This window comes from Penicillium hordei, assembly GCF_028827395.1.
Source record: "Penicillium hordei strain IBT 12815 chromosome Unknown utg000005l_segment0_segment0, whole genome shotgun sequence".
NCBI classification, from domain to species: Eukaryota; Fungi; Ascomycota; class Eurotiomycetes; order Eurotiales; family Aspergillaceae; genus Penicillium; species Penicillium hordei.
In genome coordinates, this window is record NW_026623146.1 from 2,116,531 (window position 1) to 2,134,582 (window position 18,052).

Here is an 18,052-nt window from a genome sequence, read left to right on the forward strand (position 1 = left end):
GAAAAGATGATCTCGGAGCTGTTGCAGGAGCCAATCGGAGCACCTTATTTGCGGAGAAGTTGTTGATCGAGCAGTGATTGCCGAATAGCGTTACAGTGGGTGAGACGACCTAATTGGGGTTCTGGGATACTAGAACAAAAATTTCTTCCCGAAGAATCCTATTCTCCAGAGAAAGTTGGTACTAGACCATCGCTGGCATTGTTGCTGCCGCTGCCCAAGTGTTCACCTTAGCTCCTTATCTTAGCGCCTCTCTTATCACATCGGACGGTTCACCGTCCAGGGTCCCGAATCTGGATTTCTAACTCCATACAACTACACATTGCTTTTGCATATTTTTGAAGATGCTTTCAAGAACTTCTGTACGCCAGTTAGGGCGGTCTATCCAAAATTCCCCAGTTGCTGTCGCCCGGCCCGCCGCTATATTCGCACGATGCTTCTCGAACCAAGGACCGTCGCTTACGCAGCGCCCGCGGAGTTGGACACCGACGCCATTCGTGACAGAGACAGTGGTATGTTTGAAATTCTATATGGGCACAAAAATTACTCAATGCGCATATACTGATATCATTGAATAGGGAGGCGGCTGGCACACTTGTATGTTGCGCAATTGCATTCGCGTGCAGATGACCCAAAACATGATCAACCTACTAACCCCCATCGCGCACACCAGATGATATCTTTTCTCGATTAATGAAGGTAACTAGATACAAGAGGACGCCGCCTTCTCCCGGAACCTATCCATCCTAATCAAGCCTCCAGGAACGCATCATCTGCCTCAACGGCGAAGTCGACGACACCCTCTCCGCATCGATAGTCGCACAACTCCTCTTCCTCGAAGCCGATAACCCTACCAAACCGATTCACCTTTACATCAACTCCCCAGGAGGCTCAGTAACAGCCGGTACGTGACCTACCCCAATGGCTATCACCGACCTATACTGATTAACAATTCTACAGGCCTCGCGATTTACGATACAATGACATATATCGCCTCTCCCGTGAGCACAATCTGCGTTGGCCAGGCCGCCTCAATGGGCTCTCTCCTTCTCGCCGGCGGCGAAGCAGGCAAGCGCTACTGTCTACCACACTCGTCGATCATGATACACCAGCCTTCGGGCGGCTACTTCGGACAGGCGTCCGATATCGCTATCCATGCGAAAGAGATCCTGCGCGTGCGCACTCAGCTCAATGAGATCTACCAACGTCACCTTACTGGCAAGAAGCAGTTGTCCCTTGATGAGATTGAGAAGCTTATGGAGCGCGATTACTTCATGGGTGCTAAGGAAGCGCTCGAGTTGGGTGTTATTGATGAGATTCTGGACCGTAGAGTCCAGGGGAAGGAGGGTTCTGGGGAAGAGTCTAAGCCTCCTACTGCATAAATTGCATAATGTGTCTATGGTGCTTCGGTACATACAAGGGGTTCTCAGTGTCTCCTGTTTAGCCCATAGGACTCTATTAGCTGCTTTGTAGGATTAAGTGCTAATAAAATGGACCATGATCATCTTCTCCCCCTTACTTCTGGGATTTTTCTAAGTAGTTTTTAGTTCCGGATACTGCAGGGATGTATATCTAAATTCAGGCCAAGCCTCCAACCTGAGTAGTCGTATTTCCGTAAGGGCCAGGTTTACAGCACCCATGAATGTGATGAATTGAACAGATAAAATTGAGCAAGGTAATTTCTATGAATGTGTGGGACGATCCTGACGTGGCCCCATTGTCCCAATACAGGGTAAACTCATCCACTCTTGAGCACGAGGGATATGTTGACAGGATATATGAGTCGAATAAAACAAACTGAAAGCATGGTAGTGAAGGGTTTGCTCATGAGAATTTACTAGTACATATATATATATACAGTTTACTGCAGGAGCTGAAATACATATTTGCATCATGTTGTATTCGCACGCTCTATGCGACCATTAGTCCCAACCTGGAGACCAAAGCGCTGTCGGAGAAACGTTGCCGTCTCGGGGGACGGCGCAAAGCCGGACGACGGCCGTGTCGCCGCATTTGAGTGGCGCCACTGATCACATATTGTACCTCGGAAGCTCATGTTGACAATGACAGCCTGGCCAGCCGCGAATGTATCCATCGGGTGTCCACCCCGAGCACCACTGCCAGATTCAGCGTCAGCCGGGTCGGCCAAGAGCGTCGTGCGCTCTTCTTCCACCTCTTCGTCGATGCCGCTACTATGATGTGAATCGGAACTATAATGAGCCGGGGATATTGTCTGCTCGCCATCCTCTTGTCGTATAATGCCACGCTCTTCGGCATCATGGTCTTGTGGCTGGGACTCCTCCGCGTCTGGGATTGTCTCTGTGGTTGTCTCTGTAGCTGTATCTGCATTCGATGTTGTAGGCGCTGGCGCGGGGGTTCCATTAGTCTTCACCCGCTCGATAATCAAGGCCAGCATGATGAGATCGATTAGAAAGATTAAAAGGTCGAACGAGAGAAGCCGGTAAACAGAGACGGGAGCCTGCCCGATGAAATCGATGAAGAGTCCCCCGTGTAGGTAGCCGCGTGTTTCCTCGCCAGCTTCGGGACGAATCAGGAAGGCATGGAAGAGCATGCAGACGAGGTTACTGCCGATGATGGCGCCGACATACGGCTGGCTGCGTGTGGGTTCAAAGGGGGGTGCTTTTGGTGTGAAGAAGATCAATTCGACTATGGCACGTATGGCAAATAATACAATCGAACAGCTAGACGGAGAGAAACAGATGTTAGGGGTCTGTCGTGGTGGAAAGAGGGGTGGAGATCATGGTTGAGGTTGGACTTACTCCATGTAATACAGGGCGGAGAGTTGACAATAAATTAATATGTCGAGATCGCGCAGCAATCGATCAATGAATGCGACTTTGGCGGTCGACTTGACTTTCTTCACACGCGCATTTTGGCTGCTGAGCGTGCCTGTTGGCTGTGGGGGTTCCGCATCGTCATAGGATATGCCGGACACGTCAGCGATGTATTCCGCATCCCGATAGACATCAACGTCTGTCATAGAGGGTCATGAGGGCTTGAAAAGTATGCAACAAACGGTATATAAGGAGTTGAGGTGGAGACTCCCCGTGCTTTGGCGACTGGGGTAACTATGGATGGGTTGGAGACGGAGATGTGTCGAGGCGGACTTTCCTCGGTCCGGACCACGTGCTTCTCCAAAGGTACATAGCACGTTTCTGTTTTATTTTAAGATGTTCTGGTATTATGTACCATCAATTCAACACTTCAACACTTCAATGCTTTAAAATTGAATACTATGGAATGCTACTCCGTTTGAAGGTAGCTTATTGTTTGTGCCACTTCATAGACTTATTCATGGCAAGTTTAATCCACAAGGATCGTCTTCGACAGCTCTGAGTAATGCTTGAAGAACCCAGTGAACAGACGAATGGCATGAGCAACATCATAGGTACCGCCCGTTTCACGGATACTGTGCATGCTGAGCTGGGGATTGCCCAGATCCAATGTCCGCGCACCCAACGCAGCAGACAGCATAGGGCCAATGGTGCTGCCACAGCTGGAGTCATTACGAACCACAAAGAGCTGGAGAGGAACGTGCTCGCCAGTCTCCTTGGTGGTCTTGCGCGCAATCTCCTCAAGGAGAACGATTCCAGGGGAATTTGTTGCATAGCGAGCGTTGGCGTTAATCTTAATCACCGGGCCCTTGTTTATCTCCGGCTTGTGGTCCGACTCGTACTTGCCCGCATAGTTGGGGTTGACCGAGTGGGCCATGTCGGCAGAGACAAGGAAGGAGGTGGACAGAGTTTGCTCATAGGCAGTTGACAAGTCAGTATTCTTGGAGGAGGAGGATGGAAGGACGGACAGACGGCGAATAATTGACGGAAGAACGTTCGAGTCTGCACCCTGTGCTGTGCGGCTGCCGATTTCCTCATGGTCAAACAAGGCAATCAGGCGGATTGCTTCTTCGTCATCGAGGGCTGATTCGTCGGCCACGGAGTCAATCAGACCAACTGTAGCACAGAAAGTGCTGTTCAGGTTGTCTAGGCGAGGGGAGAAGATGAATTCCTCCAGCATACCGCCGAGACAGGACTTGTGAGTGTCGAACAGGATCATTTCGAAGTCTAGAATATCGCTAGGATTGACACCAGCCTCCGCAGCAATAAGGTCAACAAAGTGAGAGTGATGACGTTCTGTGACAGATTTCAAAGGTGAGAATAATTCCCCACCCTTGTCTGTTTCAGGGGTGTCAGTTCCCCCATTGCGGTTGAGCTCTGCAGCAACAAGGCCAGCGATAGGGAACAGCTGTGTTTCTTTGTTGAATGCAAAGTTCTCCTGGCGGTCCAGATGGATAGCCAGTGTAGGAATACGGAGGACTAACATGTTAGCAAGGCGCATTTGTTGCGTCAACATAAAACGTACTGGGGCGGTCAATCTTGACCAGTTTCTGTACGATGGAACCATCGCTTGCACGAGTCATAACCCGGCCAGCGACACCCAAATCACGATCAAACCCTGGATGAAATTAGCGACGGTGATAGTTTGAGGGTAATCAATGGCACGCACAAGTGTGCCAGATGCCTCCACCGTAGGTCTCAACACCGACCTGGACGAAACCTTCCCCGCTCTTCTTGCTAACGGGCTTGACCCTCAACACCGGAGAGTCGGTGTGGGCACCGATCATAGAGATGGAGTTGCCCGGCTATATCCATGATTAATTAAAGATTAATTATTTAATTCCACAATCGATACATACCTGCCATTGCTTGCCGATCGCAAAAGCCACAAGGGTAGTAGTGTTGCGAGTCAAGTAGTACTTGCCTCCCGGTTGGCAGGTCGACGCCCAAGAGTCTCTCTCCTATTGATGGATGAGCCACATTTTTACCACTTCAGGTTCAGTTTGAACAGACCTTGATTTCTTGGAATCCAGCCTTAGCCAGAAGCTGCTTGGCTTCGTGGACGGCATGGAACGCTGTAGATAAGACAAATTAGCGACATTCCACGTCATTGGATGGGGACTACATACGGGTAGGAGCAGAATTCACAAAGGACAAGAAGTCCAGAGCAGGTTGCTTGGCAGCCATTGTAGAATAACGTTGAGAACAACCAATAATATCAGGGTAAAGACGCCTGAGGACCATTGCAGGGGGAGCACAAAGAAAGAAAGTTGGCTTTTGCGGGAGGTTTTATTGGTTTGGCGGTGACTGCGGATGGCAATGTCACGTAACAAACTGAAACTAGAGGATACTAGTAGTCTCGGAACTATTCTAGGTAATCAGATAGAGATTGTAGGTTTCATTTACTATTATTACTATTACGTTTACTCCGTACTCTACTCCGTAATATATAGATTGGTTGTAAACTCAACCCCACTATAGAAGCTTTGGGGCATAATTTCCAAGATTGGTATTGTCCTTGCCATGGCCCAAGCTTCGTCGCGTCGCGTCGAAGCAAGCGCGTATATCAAACCAATCTGTGCATTTCGCGTTAGAAAATCGACCCATACGGATTATAGATCCCCTCACATGCCCCCCACTTTCAGTGGTCCAGTTAGACCAGTTCGGGCGCGTCTCTCAAGTAAACAACAGGACTAACAGTGTGGTATCGGTTTCAATTGTAACAAAGCCATGTTGACACAGAACGTTCCAAATATTCTCGGAAACCAGCATGAGATTGCTCTGTGAAAGTAAATCAAAGAGCTAGACCCCACTTTAGAAATAGTAGAAAATATAAATCAGTAAGGTCTAAGGTGAAGAGTACTGATTTGACCTGGTTGATGGGGCCCGATTGCCTTCGCTAAATCAGGTTAGCGTACCCGACGCGTGACCCAGAGAGTCGCCCTGCGCAACTCCGTCACTCCCTTGAAGACATTCATTCATTCATTCATTCACATGTCTGCAGTTCGGACACTTCTTTGTTGGTCTGCCCGGTGAAACAGGGTCTGCTCGTGCTTTATCCTGGAACATCTTCTGTCTTCAGGCGTCAACGGCTGGGGCCATCATTCAGCCTCTGGATCAACAACAACGGGCCCTCTGCGAATCGCCCTTCAAATACCCTTGACCCGACACCCGGATCTCTGATTGTTTGACATCCTCGATTGACAGACACTTCACTTCTATCTTATGCAACTCTTATCTCTGTTTTGATCGGTTGCACTTTGTCTCTGGGGCTCGGACAGACAACCAGACATCGCCATGGCGGACAAACCTCAGAATTCAAAGAAGGCCGGGAATAGGTCGGCATCAAGATCTCAAATATCGCAGATATCAACTATTGCATCACCGCCTGGATCGAAGACACCGCCAAGCATGCCGTCAAAGCGCACGATGTATTTTCCAGACAATTCAAATTCGGGCAGCCGCCAACGGCAAGATGGAGCAGAGCCGGTCGACCCTAGTGCGCTTGCGAAAGCATTGAAGGATTATGAGACTGCCGGGAGCCGGAGGGACAGAACCCCGGTCTCCAGTCCATGTCGCAAGAGACAGCGGGTCTACGGGGACCGGTAAGTCACACTTTAGGTCTTCTTCAATCAGAAAGCCTGCGACAAAACAACAGCAGTCATATATGACCCAGCTACTGACCATAATTCAGATTCATCCCCAATCGCGATGGACAAGATCTACAAGCGACTTATAGTCTGTTGCATGAAGATGGTTGCCCATCAACTCCTTCCAAGACGAAGAAACGCCCCCCTCACTCTGAGCTCCATTTTCAAAAGAGTGTGTTACATATCGGAATCTAATGCGTTGTGCATTTGAACTGACTTTTCACCGCAGCCGAGGAAGCCAACCTTACATTTTCCCGAGTTTTGCGCAGCGAGCTGTTCGGAAACACGGTCCCACAGCCCGATTTGAACTCTGCGCCGCCCGACCCATTGCTCGGCTTCAGCAATGGAATCAATGACAAGACTCGATCCCATACACCACCCGCTCATATCGCTGCCAATCTCCCTCCCGCTAGCATCACCCCCACCACCCCACACAAGAACCTCTTCAACTATGGACCTTCACGGGCCGGATCGGGACATCCAACCCCCTCTAAAACCCCTCGAAGTGTGCATGGCCCCAACTTAGACGTGCGCTCTGAGCTCTATAGCCTTTCTCCCATTCGATACGACAGTCAGCGTATTCTCGAAACACCTCGAAAACAGGCCCGGTTTGTAAACAAGGTGCCATACAAGGTCCTGGATGCACCGGATCTTCAGGATGATTTCTATTTGAACCTGGTGGACTGGGGCAGTAGTAATGTTCTTGGTGTTGGATTGGCCAACTCTGTCTACATGTGGAACTCCCACACCGGTGGAGTTACGAGGCTGTGCGAGCTGAAAGACGACACCGTGACCAGCGTGAGCTGGATTCAAAGGGTAAGCAAGAAATCCGCATGTTAACGCTTCATACATGATACTCACATTAAGGACTACAGGGTACACATCTTGCAATTGGCACGGGTAAAGGTCTAGTACAAATATGGGATGCTGAGCATTGCCGGCGGCTACGCACCATGATTGGACATACCAACCGTGTTGGTGCTTTGGCGTGGAACGATCACATTCTTACATCGGGATCTCGAGACCGTCTCATTTATCACCGTGATGTTCGGTCTCCAGACCAGTACATTCGAAAGCTTTCTGGCCACAAACAAGAAGTTTGCGGTTTGAAGTGGAACACTGAAGATGGTCAATTAGCATCCGGCGGCAACGACAACAAATTGATGGTTTGGGATAAGCTGAGCGAGACACCCCTCTACCGCTTTTCCGACCACAATGCAGCAGTGAAGGCCATTGCATGGTCTCCTCATCAACATCATCTTCTTGCTTCTGGCGGCGGTACCGCTGACCGCACGATCAAGTTCTGGAACACACAGACCGGCTCAATGATCAAAGAGGTCGACACCGGTAGCCAGGTCTGCAACCTCTCTTGGTCCAAAAACTCAGATGAGATCATCAGCACACACGGTTACAGCCAGAATCAAATTGTCATCTGGAAATACCCTCGTATGGAACAAATCGTGTCCTTAACCGGTCACACTTTCCGCGTTCTTTACCTCGCCATGAGCCCTGACGGCCAGACTGTCGTTACAGGAGCAGGCGACGAAACACTCAGATTCTGGAAAATATTTGATAGACGAGCTACAAGAGACACTCGTCGGGAAGGCAGCAAATTAGCCGAATGGGGTACCATCCGGTAGTTCGGCTAATACTGTCTACTGTCTAATTTGTCTCTTCATCTGCATTCGACATGGCGTTTTTCGGTTCGCTTCGATTTGGTGACTGGGGAAAATCATCGCATGCCCTGAGGGGGACCTGACTCTTCATCTTTCTATGCGTTGGCATCTATTGCATGTTTCTTTCCATCGGCGGCTTAAAGCATTTCGCGGGTGGACGTCCGGCGCTCGTTCATTCGGAATGGGTATTTTGCTTTTCTTGAGTTCTTTTTTCTTTTGCTTTTTCTGCTTCCTCCTGCTTTCTTTGATCCCTTCAATTCGTTCGTCCCTACTCTGGCTGTGATTTAGGCTGGCCGTACTGGCTGGTCGCCTTGGAGTCGAGCGAACCTTTCTACATCCACACGTTTCTTCAAGGCTTTGAGCGGTGGCGCTTGCGGTGTTTCCTGGTTGCCGGTATGCGGTGTTGCGCCGGGGGGGTGTTCTCATTTCAATTTGTCTTTTGCACGGTTGCTTTTGATGATGACATGACCTTTTTTTTCGGCACGAACTTGTGCCTATGTTCCCATTTCAGAGAATTTAGCTATGCCAACCAAGCTTCATGGGATCTAAACCATGCCTGAAACGAAATGAGAATCGCAATTGATAAACATCTATGTTTCTTGCAGGTCCAAACCCTTTCTTCTTCGCCTTGACTAAGAATCTTTTCTTTAGTATAGTGATCTAATTTCTTTTTTTCAAGCGAAGTAACCCAATCAAGGAAATATCTGATTAACTATGCTATACTGTATACATTCATGAGTTTCGCCTGCCCAGGTTTTGGCTCAGATGACCGGGAACAAACAAAAGAAAAAGCTCGAAGAAGGGAGATTTGAAACATCAAGGGAAATCTAAAGCACCAACCGCGCTGGTTCAACCGAGAGAAGAGTCTTGATTCGCTCCAGGAATGCTTTAGCGCGGGTCTCCTCACCAACAGGGACGGTCAAGCTGAAAACGTTGGAAGCAACACCGGCAGAGCTCTCAACCGAAGCTGTAGGCACAGACTTCTTGGACGACTTGGCACTGAGGAAGTCGATCAGGTCCTCGGTGACAGGCTTAGAGCGGACAGTCTTGGGGGCCTCGAAAGCGTTCAACTCGGGGATATAATCACCACGGGAGGTTTTGATCGGCTGGGCACCGAGAACCTCGTCGAAAAGCTCGTCGGCAGAGGGCTTGAAGCTAGCCAAGCGGGGCAGGTCATCGTTGGCAAGGTCTGTAGCGACGGCAAGGAAGCGGGACAGCGGGACTGTGACACCCAGGTTATCCTGCAGCTTCTTCTGGGTAGACAGCACGGCAGCCAGGGAAATAGAGATGGCGACGGAAGTCATGGGAAGGGGCTTGGCGACAATCTCCTCTTCAGCCACGGCCGGCGCGGCCGGGGCCGGAGCCGGGGCGATCTTGATGTTGCTCAGATCGAGATGGGAAAGCTTGGCCAGAGTGGCGGCCTGGGTTGACGGGTAGTTGGCGGGAATCTGGCCGATATATGCGAGCACGTCACCCTTCAAGAGACGACCCTTGGGGCCCGAGGCTGGGATCTTGTCGACATCGGACTTGGGGATACCCTTCTCACGGAGGAGCTGGGCGACGGAGGGGTAGAGCGGATAGGCGGGGTTCTGGGTTGTGGGAGCGGTAGATTGCAGGCCTAAAAGAGATTCCGGTGTTAGCACCAGTTAAGCAATGCTTTTTATATCGTAAGTGGTTTCCGCCGTAGACCTGATCTTCGAGGAGCGGCTTTCCGTTGCGGAGATGCTGTTTGCCATGAACATGGATGGGGAACTCACGTCTGCCGACACCGAACACCTTCTGTTGACGGCGAGCAAACATGGCCGGAACCTGACCGACTGTGATCTTGGCTGCCATTGCTAAGTGATTCTGGAGTTTTGGAAGATTGGGAGTGCTGCGGTGCCGATTGGGATCTTCGGCTGGTGTCGCAACTCGCCGCGGACGTTGGATTCGAGAGGAACGAGCAGGATCGACGAAGAGCCCACCACCACGTCAAAGCGCACAAATCTCCGAGATCAATTCTTTTGAGGTCGTGTGTTTGGTGAGGTAATTCAAAGTAGCTGTTGGAGGTGTTGAGGGCGTTGGGAGCTTTCACCGGCGGCCGGGACGGGAACATTTTTCTGCCGCTTGCTGTTTTGGCCAATATCGGCGATTTCCGATCAGAACGACGGTCAATTGATTTTTGTCCTAGTAAGTTATCGAGCGAAGCTATTTAATCGTTGATTCTCTGCCGATTTCCCTCCGGATTTATGGGTTTCGATTGGCTGCGCATCATGGTCTTGATCACTTTACTGACGTGAGCATCCATAGGCTCAGTATAGCCATGTCCGTCGGAACACCCGCCTTCTCAATATTCTGGCGCCAATGCCTACGAAGTCCAATGCGACCTGGCTTCCAGATGAACCCGACATCATCCTTGCGCTACTTCAACTCTAGTGCGCCTCATTACAAGACCAAGGGTGTGGCCAGAACTGTCGATTCCGCGTGGCAGGCCGCAAGCCCTTATGGGAACAAGAACCCCCGTGCCCTTGCGAAGCTGCAAGCGAAAGTAGTAAAAGTCGGACAAGTGCTTTTGTTCCAAGCCCCTTCTCATCGCCCATATGTCTTAACTGCATACGGTCTGTCCGCGTTTTGCTTCGCCTATTCCATCTACAACTCGAACGCGGTTCTCGTGGACCCTCTGGTTCCTCTTCCAATGTGGCAGAAATCTCTATTTGGTGGTATCTGTATCATGATGAGTGTTGGTGGCACCTTGTTCATCTCCCGAACTGGCTCCCTAGTCAGAAATATCAGAGCGGTCAACTCCAATGGTCGTATGCGCGTCCTCTTCAGTGTCCGAAGCATGGTCCCTTTTAAGAAGCCTTACCAGGTTGAAGTGGCACCGGGTGATCTCTCTTTCAAGCGCAGAATCTCGGTCTCTCCAGAAACCATGAAGCGTTACGAGGAGAGTACCAAACTCGGCCGTACATTGGAAACTGAGCCAACCTTCATCAGAACACTGAAATCCATGCCTCGCCGGGTTTTCCAGAGCGTGCGGCAACTTTTCACGAACGAGGACTTTATCATTGTGCAGTTGGCGGGCCACAAAACGCATTTCCGACTGGACTCCAATGGATACATTTCGGATGATCTCCTGCACTTTGGGCGTATGGTGAATGTGAAGATGCCATTCAGAGATTAATTGGCGATCATTATCCAAGTATCACGAAGGTCTCTTCGTGTCGTGTCGCGTCTAGTCACGTTTTGTACATCATTTTGGCTTTGTCTCTTAGATAGCGATAGAGCACTTGTAATACCAGTCAAGAAGGCGATTTCAATTATACCACAAAATATTATCTTATAAGAGTCCTATTGCTTGTTAGAATAGATTGTAGTATGTAATGTCGTATGGTCTTCCAAGGTTTATGCATCACTAAATTTGGGGTGCCACGTGATGGCCGGCGCGTCTTGGGTGGACGCGGTTTACCCGTTATCGCGCCCCTCCTACATCTTGCCCACAACTCAATATCTTGTTTAAATAACAGGGTTCTTGAATTTCTCGGCGCGTTGCTCCCTCAGGGAAGCCGCTGGCAAGATGGGAAAACTCATTCGTTTGGAGCTTTTCAGTATGTACGACCGGAAGATGCGCCGCAGGCAGTACCTAACTTTGTCACTAGACTTCAAGTCCTACAAGGGACATCATGTCCTCCTATTCGGAGATGCGTATTTTACGTCGATTATTGGCCCGAACGGGTCTGGCAAGTCAAACTCGTGAGTGCCTCCTGGTCTTAGCCCAAAGGGCCTTAGGCTAATGCGCATTAGGATGGATGCCATATCATTCGTTCTAGGAATCAAGTCTTCTCACCTGCGATCGACGAATCTCCGTGATCTCGTGTACCGTGGCCGTGTTTTGCGCACATCTAAAGTGGATGGAGAGCCTACTACTGATGAGCAGGATGGCGAGCAAGAGGAGCCGGAGAGCATGGATGTGTCCCAAGATGCTGGTGGAAACGACCCGAAGTCCGCTTGGGTGATGGCAGTCTATGAGGATGACGCAGGCGAGGAGCAGCAATGGCGCCGATCTATTACTAGCCAGGGTGTTAGCGAATACCGCATCAACAACCGAATCGTGTCCGCCCACCAATACAACGAGGCCTTGGAGGAGGAGAACATCCTGATCAAGGCGCGAAACTTCCTGGTGTTCCAGGGTGATGTCGAGGCGATCGCATCCCAGTCGCCCAAGGACCTTACTCGGTTAATTGAGCAGATCTCTGGCAGTTTGGAGCACAAGGCCGACTATGAAAAGTTCAAAGCAGAGGCGGAGGAGGCCGCGGAACAGCAAACCATCCAGCTCAATCGTCGACGAGGGATCAATTCTGAAGTCAAGCAATACCAGGAACAGAAGCGAGAGGCCGAGAACTATGCGAAAAAGGCCGACGAACGCGACCAGGCCATTATCACTCATATCCTGTGGAAGCTCTTTCACTTCCAGCGACTGATCGACGACTCCAGTGCGGATATCCAGAAATATCAAGATGAACTCAAGGAGTACCGCCGCGGCGTCGAAAAATATGAGAAGAACGTCGAAGACGCCAAGAAAGACCATGCTCGAGTCGGCAGAGATGTCGGCAAGGCCGAGAAAAACATCACGAAAAAAGAGAGGGAGATTGAAGAACTCAACAATTCGCTTGTGCCTGTGGACGAGAAGATCGACATCACTCAGAAGAAGGTTGAGAGATACTCTTCAAAGATTATCGAGATCGAAAAGGAGCGCACATCACAATCCAACAATGGCAAGCAACTAGAAAAAGATCTCAAGCTTGTCGAGAAAGCTCAGGCTCAGTGGGAAGTCGAATGGCAGAAGACGATGAGCAAGAAGGGTGGCCAGCTGAGCGAAGCCGATCAGCAGGAGTACCACAAACTCAGAGAAGAAGTCAACCGGCGTTCATCGGCGGACTCCTTGAACCTGGACAATCTGCGGCGACAAAGAAAGACCGAAGCTGAAGCAGTCAACAGCTTGAAGGGCAAGTTTGAGAACACTGAATGGCAACTCAAATCTGTTGAATCCGATGCCCAGAACATGACCGAACGCAAGTTGTCTCTCAATGACGTCGTCAAATCCACTTCTAAAGACATTGACCGCAAGAAGAAGGAGTTGAACGCATTGACTTCCGAGCGATTGAAGGTCTCGCAAATGCGGACCGAGCTAGAAGAAAAGCTTCAGGTGGTGTTAAGAAAACTTCTCGAGGCCGATGATGGTAAGAAGCAGACCGAACGCGAACTCCGGGCCAAGGAGTTGATCTCGGCCTTGAAGCGCATCTTCCCCGGTGTCAAAGGCCGTGTCAGTGATCTTTGCCGGCCGAAGCAGAAGAAATACTCCGATGCAGTCAGCACCGTACTGGGTCGACACTTCGACGCCATTGTTGTGGACAACGAGAAGACTGCCAAAGAGTGCATTCAGCACCTACGCGACCAACGAGCAGGCCAGGCGACATTCATCCCGCTAGAAACTATTCAAGTCAAGGCATTCAACTCCAATCTGAAGGGCATGCATCGGGGCATGCGCCCTGCGATTGAGACTGTTGACTACGATGATTCAGTTGCGCGAGCAATCAGCTACGCGTGTGGCAACTCTATTGTCTGTGACGATCTGGCGACGGCCAAGTATCTTTGCTACGAACGAAATGTGGACGCGAAGGCTGTCACCCTCGATGGCACTGTCATCCACAAGGGTGGTCTCATGACTGGTGGACGTGGTCCCCAGCAGAACTCCAAGCGCTGGGAAGATTCCGAGGTTGAGAACCTGTATAAATTAAAGGACAAGCTCATGAGTGATCTCACAACGCTCCCCAAGAGTCACCGCCGAGGCTCTGAAGAAGAGACACTCCAGGGTGAGCTCGTCGGTCTCGAGCAGCGTCTCACTTACTCCCGTGATGAGTTGAAGGCCCTTGAGAGGAACCTCGAGAGCAAACGTAGCGAGCTGGACTTCGTTAAGCGCCAGATGGAGGAACTGCGACCAAAATACACCGAGCGTAAGGAAAACCTTGACGAGCTAGATGAGACAATCGAAACGTCACAAGCTTCGGTTAGCACCGTTGAGGATGAGGTCTACCGCAAGTTCTGCAAGCGCTTAGGATATGATGATATCCGAGAATATGAGGCCCAGCAGGGCTCTATGCAGGAAGAGGCCGCGCAAAAGAAGCTTGAGTTCACCACCCAAAAGAGTCGAATCGAGAACCAGCTCAGCTTTGAGAAACAGCGTATTCAAGCGACCGAGGACCGAATCAACGGCCTCAAAGCCCAATACGAGCGCGACCAGACCCTGATTGAAGAGCTGCAAAGCCAGCAAGAGGAAATCCGCAACCAGCTCGATGAATTCGAAGCGGAACTTGAGCTCCTCCGAGAGGCACTCGAGAAGCAGAAGGAAATTTATGGCCAGTCAGCAGAAAACCTGGCAGAGCAGCGCCGTGAACTCCAAAAGCGTAGCAAGCACGTTGAAGCAGCGTTAAAGAACGTCAATGCACTTGAAGCAGAGATTCAGAGGAACTCTTCCAGTCGTTACGCTCTTCTGCGACGCTGCAAACTTGAAGACATTGATGTACCTTTGACCGAGTCTTCCAATTCGCTTGACAAGCTTCCAATTGATGACCTTGTGCAAGCAGCAGACCCAGATGCCATGGAGGTGGATGAAGGAGATGGTTTGGACGAGGCTCCTCCTGTGCACGATTATGGTATTGAGGTCGACTTCGATTCTCTAGGAGAGACTCTGAAAGAGGTAAGTTTTTGCTCCTGTCGCTTTATTTCTCACATACTGATTCAATTGTAGGAGGCCGATGACAAGCTCGAGGATGAACTGCTCGAAAAGGTCCGTGTTCTCAACAGCGACCTCGACAAGATGGCACCAAATGCGCGTGCCATGGAACGCTTGGAGAGTGTCGAGAACAAACTTCGCAGCACCGAAAAGGACTTCGAGGACGCCCGGAAGTCTGCACGGAAGGCCAAGGAAGAGTTTGAGTCCGTGATGAAGACGCGGTCCGACCTCTTTAATAAGGCATTCACCCACATCTCTGAGCAAATCGGGCCGATTTACCGTGAACTTACGCGCAGTGCCAATTATCCCCTGGGTGGTCAAGCGTAGGTTTCTTTTTTAACTAACTTCCGACCCTGAACGATCACTAACATTTCAATAGCTACCTCGATATTGAAGACTCGGACGAGCCCTACTTGGACGGCATCAAATACCACGCCATGCCTCCTCTCAAACGTTTCCGAGACATGGAGCATCTTTCAGGTGGCGAGAAGACCATGGCCGCCCTCGCTTTGCTGTTCGCTATCCACTCGTACCAGCCGTCGCCATTCTTCGTGCTGGACGAAGTTGACGCAGCCCTGGACAACACCAACGTCGCCCGCATTGCCAACTATATCCATGACCATGCCGCGCCTGGCATGCAGTTTATCGTGATTAGTCTAAAAACCGGACTGTTCCAGAACAGTGAGGCTCTGGTAGGTATCTACCGGGACCAGGTCGAGAACAGCAGCAAATCGTTGACGCTTGATGTGAGTTTTGACGATGTCTTTCGTATACGCCGATATGGAAATATACTGACAATGATCATTCACAGCTTCGGAAGTATACCTAAGTACTCCAGGTGGGATTTATGCGGATTGTGTGATAACCCTTTGCTTTTTCTTTGCTTGCTATTTCCTCATCTTTGTAGATTATTGAAACTACCCAGTGTATATTCTGGGCAATTATTTCTATCGACAAGGCTGTTAATTGATACCAGTTCCTGTACTGTGGTTTTCAAGTTGTTCTAACCCTTGTCCCACGTCGTAGCTGTGGGTAACCCTAAAAACCTCCGTTTCCGAACAACTCACATGTCGACTGTTCATACATTTGGTGATTTTGGATGATGCTTTAGAGCATCTCCCGAAAGTAGAATTTTTTTTTTAAAAAAAAATTCAATTTAGACCATCTTAATAGATGAGTTGAGCCAGCCATGTTAGAAACCCCCTAGAAAATGCACCACTTCATGGCAAAAGATAAAAGATATTAAGGCCTCGCGAAAAAAAAAGATAGCAAAGAACCGTCCACCTGTGAAACCACGAACCAACCGACTTCAGCTTCTTTTTGATGAAATTTTTGTGAAAAGCCAGCAGCCTGACTTCCACCATGCACAAGATTCGGCACTTGTTGAAAGTACCTACCGGTGTTGGATGAGACAAGTCGAAGTCTGGAAAGAAGAAACAAGAGTAACATAAGAAGCGCCGAAAACCGAGAACCGTGAAGTGTAAACCGTGAATCGAAAAGATTGTTCTGTGAGAGACTTGCGACCTATTGGAGGTACTACCATTAGCGAGAAGTACATAGTCACCGAGGCTCAATAAATCAGATACCTTCTAGTTTGTGCCTGTCTGTCCCACAACCTCAGTCACGTTCGCAGGCTTGATTTTCGGAGTGATCTTCATCCCAGAAACCCCCCTCGCTAGCAGAGTAGCCTTAGCTTGGGTAACAGTCTTGGCTTGGATAGCAGTCTTAATCCCCGCAGCAGGCTTAGCCTGAGTAGCAGTCTTGGCTTGAGTAGTACTCCTGATCCCCGCAGCAGCCTTAGCTAGAAGTGCAGCTTTGGCTTGAGAGGTGATCTTAGCCTGGGTTCCGTTAGCCTCGGTGGTACGCTTGGTCTGCGAGGTAGTAGTATCGGCCACGATTGCTGTCTTGGTCTGGATAGCGGCCTCATGCTCAGTGACAGGCTCAGCCTCGATGGGCGTCTTGTCCTCACTAGTGGGCTTCTTTTCCTTGCTAGCCTCAGTGGGAGGATCCTCAGAGGATGACTCCACGTACGCGCCAGAGGTAGGGACAGTCTCAAGAGTATCATCCAGGGAAACCTGCGACTCGGTTGCTATGTCAGTGGCAGAGTCATTCGGGGCCGGGTTGCCGTGTTCGCCTTCCTCGAGTGGCCGGGGGACCTGGTTAGGGATGCTGGTGAGAAGGTTGTTGATTGCATCAGCATTTCTGCGAATGTGGACTGCATGCTTTTTCTTGTCGGCAATCTTGAAGTCGCAGGGAACCAGACGGTCGTCGGGCTTTTGGTCGCGATGGTATTCGTAAAGTCGGACTTTGATGCCACGGATGAGGATGGCCCAGCATCGCTCACTGGGGAGCGGGGCACTGATCAAGCGAGGAACGGATTCATCCCAGTTGTCCTTGATTAAGCCAGTGGGGTCGAGAATAACCTTCACGATGGCGTGCAGGGACCTGTCTTCGCCAACGGCTCTCACAATGAAGCAGTTTGAGTGGTTGTTCTCCTCATCCTCTTGCCACTTGAGGATCCAGCCATCATTCGAATCGAAGGCGTAAGTGAGGAGACCGCTCACCATGATCTTTGCATTCTCAGCGCTTGGCTTAGTCTCGTATGCGGTGATGAACTCCGCAATTGCGGGAAGCGAGAGATAGTTTGCTATTGTCTCCATGATAGTGCGCGTGAGGGCAAAGAGATGGTGAGATAGAACTAATCAGTAAACTTGTAGAAGAGGAAGGTGACAAGGAGGAAATGACAGGAAAGAAGTCACGAGGCGTGGATGCTTTAAGCGCTGAAATTCGCAAATCAGATCAAGAGGCACCTAAGATCGAATTATGCGTGGGTTAGCAAACATATGTACTATGATAGTAGACTTCTACTATTTGCCTCAGATAGTGCCTGACGGAAAATCCCGATCCTGGCAAACATTTGCGCTTCTACATGCATAGAGCCATTGGGAAGTTTACGCTATAGTCACCTCGAGTAACGCGAAAGTGCGAGTTAGGTGAAAAAGTCGATATACTAAATGTATACATCTAGTCCAGATATATTGTTATATTGCTAAGTTTAATTTGGCCTAACCCTTTACCTCTACAACTCTGCCTTGAGTGACGCGA

At 50.0% G+C, this 18,052-nt stretch overlaps 8 protein-coding genes across 8 annotated transcripts; 4 read left to right on the top strand and 4 right to left on the bottom strand.

Annotated features, from left to right (window-relative positions):
* Positions 1 to 341: 341 nt before the first annotated feature.
* N7537_009745 (ATP-dependent Clp protease proteolytic subunit) lies at positions 342 to 1,379 on the top strand (the record flags this gene model as incomplete). The annotated part of the gene is made up of 5 exons (XM_056900799.1): positions 342 to 509; positions 576 to 594; positions 671 to 696; positions 760 to 901; positions 958 to 1,379. The coding sequence occupies 5 exons, from the start codon at positions 342 to 344 to the stop codon at positions 1,377 to 1,379; spliced, it is 777 nt and encodes a 258-aa protein (XP_056749467.1).
* Positions 1,380 to 1,888: 509 nt separating this feature from the next.
* N7537_009746 (DSC4 family protein) lies at positions 1,889 to 2,998 on the bottom strand (the record flags this gene model as incomplete). The annotated part of the gene is made up of 2 exons (XM_056900800.1): positions 1,889 to 2,699; positions 2,778 to 2,998. 2 exons carry the CDS (start codon positions 2,996 to 2,998, stop codon positions 1,889 to 1,891), a joined length of 1,032 nt encoding a protein of 343 aa, XP_056749468.1.
* A 323-nt stretch (positions 2,999 to 3,321) lies between these two features.
* Positions 3,322 to 5,039, bottom strand: N7537_009747 (M18 family aminopeptidase; the record flags this gene model as incomplete). Its single annotated transcript, XM_056900801.1, has 6 exons — positions 3,322 to 4,331; positions 4,378 to 4,470; positions 4,522 to 4,657; positions 4,712 to 4,813; positions 4,866 to 4,927; positions 4,982 to 5,039. 6 exons carry the CDS (start codon positions 5,037 to 5,039, stop codon positions 3,322 to 3,324), a joined length of 1,461 nt encoding a protein of 486 aa, XP_056749469.1.
* Positions 5,040 to 6,149: 1,110 nt separating this feature from the next.
* Positions 6,150 to 8,142, top strand: N7537_009748 (WD40 repeat domain-containing protein; the record flags this gene model as incomplete). Its single annotated transcript, XM_056900802.1, has 4 exons — positions 6,150 to 6,457; positions 6,547 to 6,674; positions 6,732 to 7,318; positions 7,378 to 8,142. The coding sequence occupies 4 exons, from the start codon at positions 6,150 to 6,152 to the stop codon at positions 8,140 to 8,142; spliced, it is 1,788 nt and encodes a 595-aa protein (XP_056749470.1).
* A 320-nt stretch (positions 8,143 to 8,462) lies between these two features.
* Positions 8,463 to 10,240, bottom strand: pdx1 (uncharacterized protein; the record flags this gene model as incomplete). The annotated part of the gene is made up of 4 exons (XM_056900803.1): positions 9,936 to 10,240; positions 9,019 to 9,796; positions 8,709 to 8,734; positions 8,463 to 8,599 (listed from the first exon to the last, which is right to left on the bottom strand). Exons 1-4 carry the CDS (start codon positions 10,012 to 10,014, stop codon positions 8,463 to 8,465), a joined length of 1,020 nt encoding a protein of 339 aa, XP_056749471.1. The 5' UTR covers positions 10,015 to 10,240.
* A 240-nt stretch (positions 10,241 to 10,480) lies between these two features.
* N7537_009750 (uncharacterized protein) lies at positions 10,481 to 11,338 on the top strand (the record flags this gene model as incomplete). Its single annotated transcript, XM_056900804.1, has 1 exon — positions 10,481 to 11,338. The coding sequence occupies one exon, from the start codon at positions 10,481 to 10,483 to the stop codon at positions 11,336 to 11,338; it is 858 nt and encodes a 285-aa protein (XP_056749472.1).
* Positions 11,339 to 11,731: 393 nt separating this feature from the next.
* N7537_009751 (cohesin subunit SMC1) lies at positions 11,732 to 15,776 on the top strand (the record flags this gene model as incomplete). Its single annotated transcript, XM_056900805.1, has 6 exons — positions 11,732 to 11,762; positions 11,814 to 11,907; positions 11,959 to 14,911; positions 14,963 to 15,270; positions 15,327 to 15,693; positions 15,759 to 15,776. The coding sequence occupies 6 exons, from the start codon at positions 11,732 to 11,734 to the stop codon at positions 15,774 to 15,776; spliced, it is 3,771 nt and encodes a 1,256-aa protein (XP_056749473.1).
* A 760-nt stretch (positions 15,777 to 16,536) lies between these two features.
* Positions 16,537 to 17,607, bottom strand: N7537_009752 (uncharacterized protein; the record flags this gene model as incomplete). The annotated part of the gene is made up of 1 exon (XM_056900806.1): positions 16,537 to 17,607. The coding sequence occupies one exon, from the start codon at positions 17,605 to 17,607 to the stop codon at positions 16,537 to 16,539; it is 1,071 nt and encodes a 356-aa protein (XP_056749474.1).
* Positions 17,608 to 18,052: the final 445 nt, after the last annotated feature.